Below are 8,677 nucleotides of genomic sequence, written 5' to 3' on the forward strand. Positions count from 1 at the left end.
TGAGCATGCAAAATGTCCTACGTGTTCACGTTTCTACAAAATTACCCCTATGTTACCTTCTCTTTGAGAGATGCTAAACGCTTTCCAGCCTGCAAACATTTAAACTGGAAAGAGAGCACGGAACAGGAATGGAGAAACAGGTGCTTCAGTGTGAACTTCTGGCCATGGAAATAAGCAAGACAAATGTTTGACATTCGTTAAAGTAAAAGGAGCCCTGAGATGCAGTAGCTGGATTGATTTTTTGCCTCTGGGCCATCTTGTTGAAGTGTTTCATATAAATGTTACTTATGTATGTCTCTAACTGATTACTTCCTAGACCCGAGATGAGTCTGACTAGCATTCTAAGCCCTGCTGACATTGCTGCTGCTCTCAGAGAGTGTCAAGGTAAAGACATAAAGAAAGAGTTTCATATATAGTAAATGACCTGACACATGGTAGCTTGCCTTCATTCTTATGACACGTCAACGAAAGCATGGGAAAGGATTTGGTTATCATACATACTACGGCTTCCCCAGAAAAAAGAGGGAGAAGTAACCTTGGGGTCATCTTCGACTCCTCCCTCTCCTTCTCTGCACATATTCAGCAGACTGCTAAAACCTGTCGTTTCTTTCTCTATAATATCACCAAAATTCACCCTTTCCTTTCTGAGCACACTACCAGAACCCTCATCCACACTCTTATCACCTCTCGCTTAGACTATTGCAACTTGCTTCTCACAGGTCTCCCACTTAGCCATCTCTCTCCTCTTCAATCTGTTCAAAATTTTACTGCACGACTAATATTCCGCCAGGGTCGTTACGCTCATATTAGCCCTCTCCTCAAGTCACTTCACTGGCTTCCTATCCGTTTCCGCATACAGTTCAAACTCCTCTTATTGACCTATAAGTGCATTCACTCTGCTGCTCCTCAGTACCTCTCCTCTCTCATCTCTCCCTACACTCCTCCCCGAGAACTCCGTTCACTGGCTAAATCTCTCTTATCTGCACCCTTCTCCTCCACTGCTAACTCCAGACTCCGTTCCTTTTATCTTGCTGCACCATATGCCTGGAATAGACTTCCTGAGCCGGTATGTCAAGCTCCATCTCTGGCCATCTTCAAATCTAAGCTAAAAGCCCACCTTTTTGATGCCGCTTTTAACTCCTAACCCTTATTCACTTGTTCAGAACCCTTATTTTATCATCCTCACTTTAATATTCCCTTATCTCTTGTTTGTCTGTCCTAATTAGATTGTAAGCTCTGTCGAGCAGGGACCAGGGCCGCCAAGAGACTAGGCCGGGCCTGGGGCAAGGCCGCCCCACCTCCGCCCCCGCTGCTCCCCCTGCCGCTGTCGCCCCCATCGCTGCAGTCCGCGGTCTCACCTGCCTGCCTCCATCGATCCAGGCCCCCTGCATTCAATGCGGCAGTCGCAGATCGCCTCTCTTCTGGCCTTCCCTCCCTGTGCCCCGCCCTCATCTGATGTAACTTCCGTTTTCTGCGAGGGCGGGACACAGGGAGGGAAGGCCCGAAGGGAGGTGATCTGTGACTGCCGCTTCAAATGCAGGGGGCTCAGAGCCAAGGAGGCAGGCAGGTGAGTCCGGGGACTACAGCGCTGGCAGCCTGACCCCGGCGCCGGGCCCCCCTTGGAGGTCCAGGCCTGGGGAATTTTGCCACCCCTGCCCCCCCCCCCTCTTGGCGACCCTGGCAGGGACTATCTCTTCATGTTCAAGTGTACAGCGCTGCATACATCTAGTAGCGCATTAGAAATGATAAGTAGTAGTAATAGTAAATACATCTGGAGCTGTTGCTTTATGGTGCTTGAAGACTGTCGCTGTGTATGTCTGTTGCAACAGTTTGACAATAAAATGTTATTTACTACTACTACTTATCACCAGATTTTCAGGATATGTCAAGAAATAGGAGGAACTTGACAGGATACTTTTGGGGCGATTCTTGTGTAGGCAGTGAACAGGGCATTGGCACAGGGTACTGGCCATAAAGGGCACCAAAGTCCCCAGTCATTAAGATCACTGCCAGAGGCTCACCTTGTGCAATAGTTAAGCATTTCTTCCCCTCCCCTCCCAGTGGATTCAGCATCTCCAGTTCCTCTCTCTCCCCCTACACTCCAGCATTGCTCCCTCTCCTGCTCACCTGCAAACCTGCCCGCAGCAGCAATATAAAAAGAGGCAGCCTCCAGCCAGCCCATTGGTGTTCCCTCAACCAGCATCCCGCCCATAGGAAATTGCATCAGGAGAGGCAGGACCAAAAGAGGGAACAGACAGGCGCTGGTTGGAGGCTTCCTCTTTTCACCTTGCTGCTTCCAACCACTGAGGGGGAGAAAGGGAGTGAACTACAAGAAGAGGGGTTCCGAAGCAGATGGAAGGGGGTGGGGTGCTGCCAATCCAGGGGGGCAGAAAAGAGGGCAGTGCACTGCCGATGTGGGGGGGGGGGGGCAGGGCGCTGAAGGAAGTTGGCTTAGGGTGCCAGAACTTCTTCTCATCTATTCAAATCAGAGGCATACTAAGAGATAAATTTTCAGCATTTATCAAGTTGATCCCTCCACTCCAATAAGTTTACTTAGGATCTAAGTTTTCCCCTGCTTTGTTTTATACAAACAATTTAATGATTTCAAGCAGATCCATTGAGCCACAGGGTCTCTCTACCACCAGCAAGTGCAGGGAAGCAGTCCCATTCAGTCATTTGACTTCTTTTCAGTAGGTTGCTCCCCACAGTGGTGGTTGGGAGGCGGGGATAGTGCTGGGCAGACTTATACAGTCTGTGCCCTGAAGAGCACAGGTACAAATCAAAGTAGGGTATACACAAAAAGTAGCACATATGAGTTATCTTGTTGGGCAGACTGGATGGACCGTGCAGGTCTATTTCTGCAGTCATCTACTATGTTACTATGTTACAGTGCTTGCACCAGATGTATGATGGGAACCTGCGTTGATTCTTCAGTCTCCATTGCTATGCCATGGGCCCAGACTCCTCTTCAGCTGGCAGTCCATAGTCTGTTATTGCGCTAGACATGGGGGAAGCCACTGCTTACCCTAGGATTGGTAGCATGGAATGTTGCTACTATTTGGGTTTCTGCCAAATACTTGTGACAATGTGCTGCGGCGGCTAAGAAGGCGAACAGAATGTTGAGCATTATTAGAAAAGAGATGGAAAACAAGCATGAGGATGTTATAATGCCATTATATCGCGCCATGGTGCGACCACACCTGGAGTATTGTGTTCAGTTCTGGTCGCCTCATCTCAAAAAAGATATAAAGGAATTGGAGAAGGTGCAGAGAATGACGACGATAATGATAAAAGGGATGGGACGACTACCTTATGAGGAGAGGTTAAGACGGCTAGGACACTTTAGCCTGAAGAAAAGGCGGCTGAGGGGTGATATGATAGAGGTCTACAAAATAATGAGTGGGGTAGAGCGGACAGATGTGAAGTGTTTGTTTACGCTTTCTAACAATAATAGAACCAGGGGACACAAGATGAAATTAGAATGTGGTAGGTTTAAATCAAATTGGAGAAAGTTTTTCTTTACTCAGCGTGTGGTTAGACTCTGGAACTCATTGCCAGAGAAGGTAGTGACGGCAGCTGGCCTTGCTGAGTTTAAAGGGGGTCTGGACAGATTCCTGAAGGAAAAGTCCATTGATCGTTATTAAATTTTGGGTTTTTGCCAGGTTCTTGGGGCCTGGATTGGCCGCTGTCAGAGACAGAGTGCTGGGCTTGATGGACCTTTGGTCTTTTCCCAGCGTGGCAGTGCTTATGTACTTATGTACCTGGATTGGCCACTGTTGGAAGCAGGATACTGGGATAGATGGGCCATTGGTCTTTATGGGATGGGAGCAGTGGAACAATGAACAGTGGAGTTCCTCAGGTGTCGGTGCTGGGGCCTATTCTGTTTAATACATTTGTGGGCGATATTGCTGAAGGGTTGGAAGGAAATGTGTGCCTTTTTGCGGATGACACGAAAATAGCCAATAGAGTGGATACCCTGGAGGGAGTAGAAACGATGAGAAGGGATCTCCGAATGTTAGAAGAATGGTCGAGGGTCTGGCAGTTAAAATTTAATAGTGTTCACTTCCGGGGTATGTACAGTCCTTCGGGTTTTTCATTCAACTTGATATACACAAACAAAACCCTGTTAACACAATATATGCGTGCGTTTCAATAGTGCAATGAACCTGATATCATCCCAATTTTGTTATATATTTTTTTGATATGCATTCAAGTAGTGCTCAGTGACTGGACAACCACCACTAGACTGACTTAGCAGCCTTTAAAGGTGTTATATTCATTAATACATCATAGCACTATTCCACCTCCCTACCTCTGATGTTATGGTATAGCTGCTGTGAATACTGTATATATTCCTCATCCACATGAAAAATTGTTCAACAAACCACTTATCTTATTGCTTGAAGTGGACGCAGCTGTAGCTAGCGGAGGTCCCAGTCACTTTAAAAACGTGCAGTGAAACATAAATATTAAAGGAGCCTTGAACCAGTTCTTAATTATCAGCTGCTCTTGGTGCCCTCATGCAAGCATGTTTCGCCATAGCGTCATCAGGGGAAAACCATTCTCAAACAAAGATCACAAATATAAAAATATGTCTCGAGCAGTACTTTTACTTGAAGCTATCGGTACAATCTCAATTCTTACAATATTCTTCATTGTTATCATCCAAATGATACATCATAATAATGTAGAGTGATGCACTTGGGGTGCGGAAACTCAAAGAGAGATACCGGATAGGAGGGGAGAGATTAGTAAGCTTGACTCAGGAGAGAGACCTTGGGGTGTTGGAGGATCTGAAGGTGAAGAAACAATGTGACAAGGCAACGGCCGTGGCCAGAAGGATGCCAGGCTGCGTAGAGAGGGGCATAACCAGCAGAAGAAAGGAGGTGTTGATGCTCCTCTACAAGTTGTTGGTGAGGCCCCGCTTGGAGTATTGTGTTCAGTTTTGGAGGCCGTATCTTGCTAAACATGTAAAAAGGCTGGAAGCGGTGCGATGAAAAGCTACAAAAATGGTATGGGATTTGCATTACAAAACATATGAGGAGAGACTTGCTGACCTGAACATGTATACCCTGGAGGAAAGGAGAAACAGGGGTGATATGATACAGACGTTCAAATATTTGAAAGGTATTAATCCGCAAACAAACCTTTTCCGGAGACGGGAAGGCGGTAGAACTAGAGGACATGAATTGAGGTTGAACGGGGGCAGACTCAGGACTAATATCAGGAAGTATTTTTTCACGGAGAGGGTGGTGGATATGTGGAATGCCCTCCTGCGGGAGGTGGTGGAGATGAAAACGGAAATGGAATTCAAACATGTGGGATAAACACAAAAGAGTCCTGGTTAGAAGGAATGGTTCTGTGGAATCTTATCAGAGATTGGGTGGCGACGCCGGTAATTAGAAACAAAACGGGAGCTGGGCAGACTTCTACGGTCTACGCCCTGATCATGACTGAATAGATAAGGGATGGGCTGGAGTTTAAATTTAAGGGGCTTTGATGTTAGCTTCAGAACTTAGTACAAGAACAGTACTGGGCAGACTTCTACGGTCTGTGCCCTGAGAAAGGCAAGGACAAATCAAACTCGGGTATACATATAAAGTATCGCATACCATGTAAAATGAGTTTATCTTGTTGTGCAGACTGGATGGACTGTACAGGTCTTTATCTGCCGTCATTTACTATGTTACCATAGAACCTCATCTGGCTTTTCAGTTTCCATTGCACAGCCACAGTCCTGGCCAAACTGACCAGATGACTACTGGAGGAATAAAGGCATGACCTTTCCCCCCTCCCCACTTAATCCCCCAGTAATCACTGACCCCTTCCCAGCCCCCCAAGAGTTGAAAATGACAGTACATACCAGGCATATGACAGCTGCAGATATAGAGTAGCCTAGTGGTCAGTGCAGAGGACTACAGAGAAGGGGACCCAGGCCCATATCCCACTCTAACTGGCACACTTGTGGTGGAAAGTGTGAGCAACTCAAAAAAACATAAAATCCGACTGAACCCACATATAGGTGACACCTGCAGGCATAAGGTCTATTGTAGTGGTGTACAGTCTGAGGCATATTTTCAAAGCACTTAGACTTACATCTTGATGTCTTTTGTTTTTACCAGCACCAGATTCCTTTAACCACAAAAAATTCTTCGAAACCTGTGGCTTAACGAAGAAGACAGCTTGCCAAGTAAAGGAGATCTTCGGAGTGCTGGATAACGATAGTAGTGGCTTCATTGAAAAGGAAGAGCTTTGGTAAATTACTGTTTGATAAAGTGTGGCTGCATAGATTTAAGCAACCAGATATTACGGTATATACATTTGTAAATAAATAAAGTGAACAGTAGCCGCATACCATAAAAAGACTCAGATGTCCTTTTACTACGGTGCACTGAAAAATGGCTTGCGGTAATGTAGGCACAGGTTTTGGGTGCATGCCAATCCATTTTTCAGCGCGCCTGTAAAAAAGGCCTTTTTAAAATTTTTGCCAAAAATGGACGCGAGGCAAAATGAAGATTGCTACATGTCCATTTTGGGTCTGAGACCTTACCACCAGCCATTGACCTAGCAGTAAAGTCTCACGCAGTAACCGGGCGGTAATGACCTACATGCGCCAAATACGCACGGCAGAAAATAAAAATGATTTTTGGGCCGTGTGTATCGGATGCATGCCAAAAATGAAATTACCACAAGAGCCACGCTGTAGCCGTGAGGTAACTCCATTTTGGCACACGTTGGACACGCGTAGAAGCTTATGTGGCTTAGTAAAAGAGCCCCTCTGTCTATCAGATTGATAATAGTATAAAGCCAGGGCTGGCGCTACCATTGGTCAAACTAGGTGATTGCCCAGAGTGCCAAATATTTTGGAGGGGGTGGCAGAAAGTGTTTGTTTGTTGTTACATTTGTAACCCGCGCTTTCCCACTCATGGCAGGCTCAATGTGGCTTACATGGGGCAATGGAGGGTTAAGTGACTTGCCCAGAGTCACAAGGAGCTGCCTGTGCCTGAAGTGGGAATTGAACTCAGTTCCTCAGGACCAAAGTCCACCACCCTAACCACTAGGCCACTCCTCCAAGCCCCCACAATGTAGTCTGAATGACCAGATGGGGAACTCTTCAGCATCTCCTCTTCAACCTCCTGCTCCTTCCACCCCCTCCCCCCCCTTCCCCATACAGGTTTCCCTTCCAATGGTGCTCCTGCCATCCTGCCAGCTCACCATTAACACTCTTGCACCACTATTGCATGTGCCTAGGAGCTGTGACAGCAACAATAGCCATAAAACAAAAAGGAAGCACAGCACAGGGCTTTTAAACCCATATGTGCTCTGAACACCCTGCTGCATCTCAGCTGGCGATAACAGGAAGTCTTCATCAGAAGGGGTGAGATGAAGCTGAATCCACTGTCCAAGAACTCTATTTCTCAACCATGTTAATTTGTTTGACATCTTTTCCTTCGATTTTATTCTGTCTCCTAACCCCCTGCCAAAAAAGGTACAGGGTTTTTTTTTTCCTTCAGTACTATTTAAAATCCAGAAATTCAATCATGTTCTTGTTTTTCAATCCTGCAGTTTTTTCCTTCAGCGCTTTGATCCCGGAGCCAGAGTTTTAACCAGCAGTGAAACCAAGACATTCCTATCAGCTGCTGATCATGATGGAGATGGTAAAATAGGAGTTGATGGTATGACAGTCTCTCGTTCTGTTCCTTCTTAAACAATCATCTGTATTTATCCTGTCTTTTTATACCCACTGCAAGTTTAACCAGCAAAGAAAACCTTCTTTAACAGCGATAAAGATAAAGGGGCCTTTTTACTAAGCCACGGCAAAAAGTGGCCTGCGGAAGTGCAAGCGCGTCTTTTGTGTACACCACGTCAGTTTTTACCGCATCCTGGAAAATGGCCCTTTTTTTAAGGGGCTGGAAAATGGACATGCGGCAAAATAAAAACCAGTGTATGTCCATTTACGGCCTGAGACGTTACAGCCACCCATTGACTTAGTGGTAAGGTGTCACGTGCTACCTGGGCAGTAGGCATGCAGCGTGCCCACTGCCATTTACCTATCATGTGTTTTCAGCACATGCCAAATTCAGAATTACCGCCCTGGGCACGTGTTAACCGGGCGGTAATGCTGATTTGGCACACGCTGGACGCGCATAGGCCCTCATGTGCCTTTGTAAAACGGCCCCTAAAAGAGGCTTCATGGAACACAGGCAGAGAAAAATTTTGAGGAAGAGGATTACTTTCTCCAGACATTTATACCACTGTGCTTGCCTCTGACATATTTACAGCTCAAAGAAAGGAACCTAAGCAAAAAGAACATGAAACAATTAGCATCATTGGTTCCTATAGTATTGAACTGAGATATAATAAGTGATGTCATTGTTGACATCACTGGAAACAAGATGGCTTTCTCTGTTACCTGAAATTTACAATCCAGCAGCATCAAATCTTGGAGGATGTACTTTTTTTCACAACTCTAAATCCTGTAGAACAGATTGTTCTCCTTCATGTTAAAGGAATAAAAACAGAATTTGTCTAGTTTTATGGGATAGAGTCTTATAGAAGTAGTCCAAAGAATTTCCTTTCACATTACTCACTTGTATTCAGAACGTCCTGTTGAAAGAGCGCTTGAATGCTTGTTTCTTTTGGCGTTTCAGAGTTTCAGGAGATGGTGCACTCTTAA

General features: G+C 45.8%; 1 protein-coding gene across 1 annotated transcript; it reads left to right on the top strand.

The window, feature by feature from the left end:
• The first annotated feature begins 323 nt into the window (after positions 1 to 323).
• On the top strand, positions 324 to 8,677 carry OCM2 (oncomodulin 2). The gene is made up of 4 exons (XM_030212583.1): positions 324 to 384; positions 6,123 to 6,255; positions 7,567 to 7,676; positions 8,652 to 8,677. Exons 1-4 carry the CDS (start codon positions 324 to 326, stop codon positions 8,675 to 8,677), a joined length of 330 nt encoding a protein of 109 aa, XP_030068443.1.

The sequence above is a fragment of the Microcaecilia unicolor genome, chromosome 8, assembly GCF_901765095.1.
Source record: "Microcaecilia unicolor chromosome 8, aMicUni1.1, whole genome shotgun sequence".
NCBI lineage: Eukaryota > Metazoa > Chordata > Amphibia > Gymnophiona > Siphonopidae > Microcaecilia > Microcaecilia unicolor.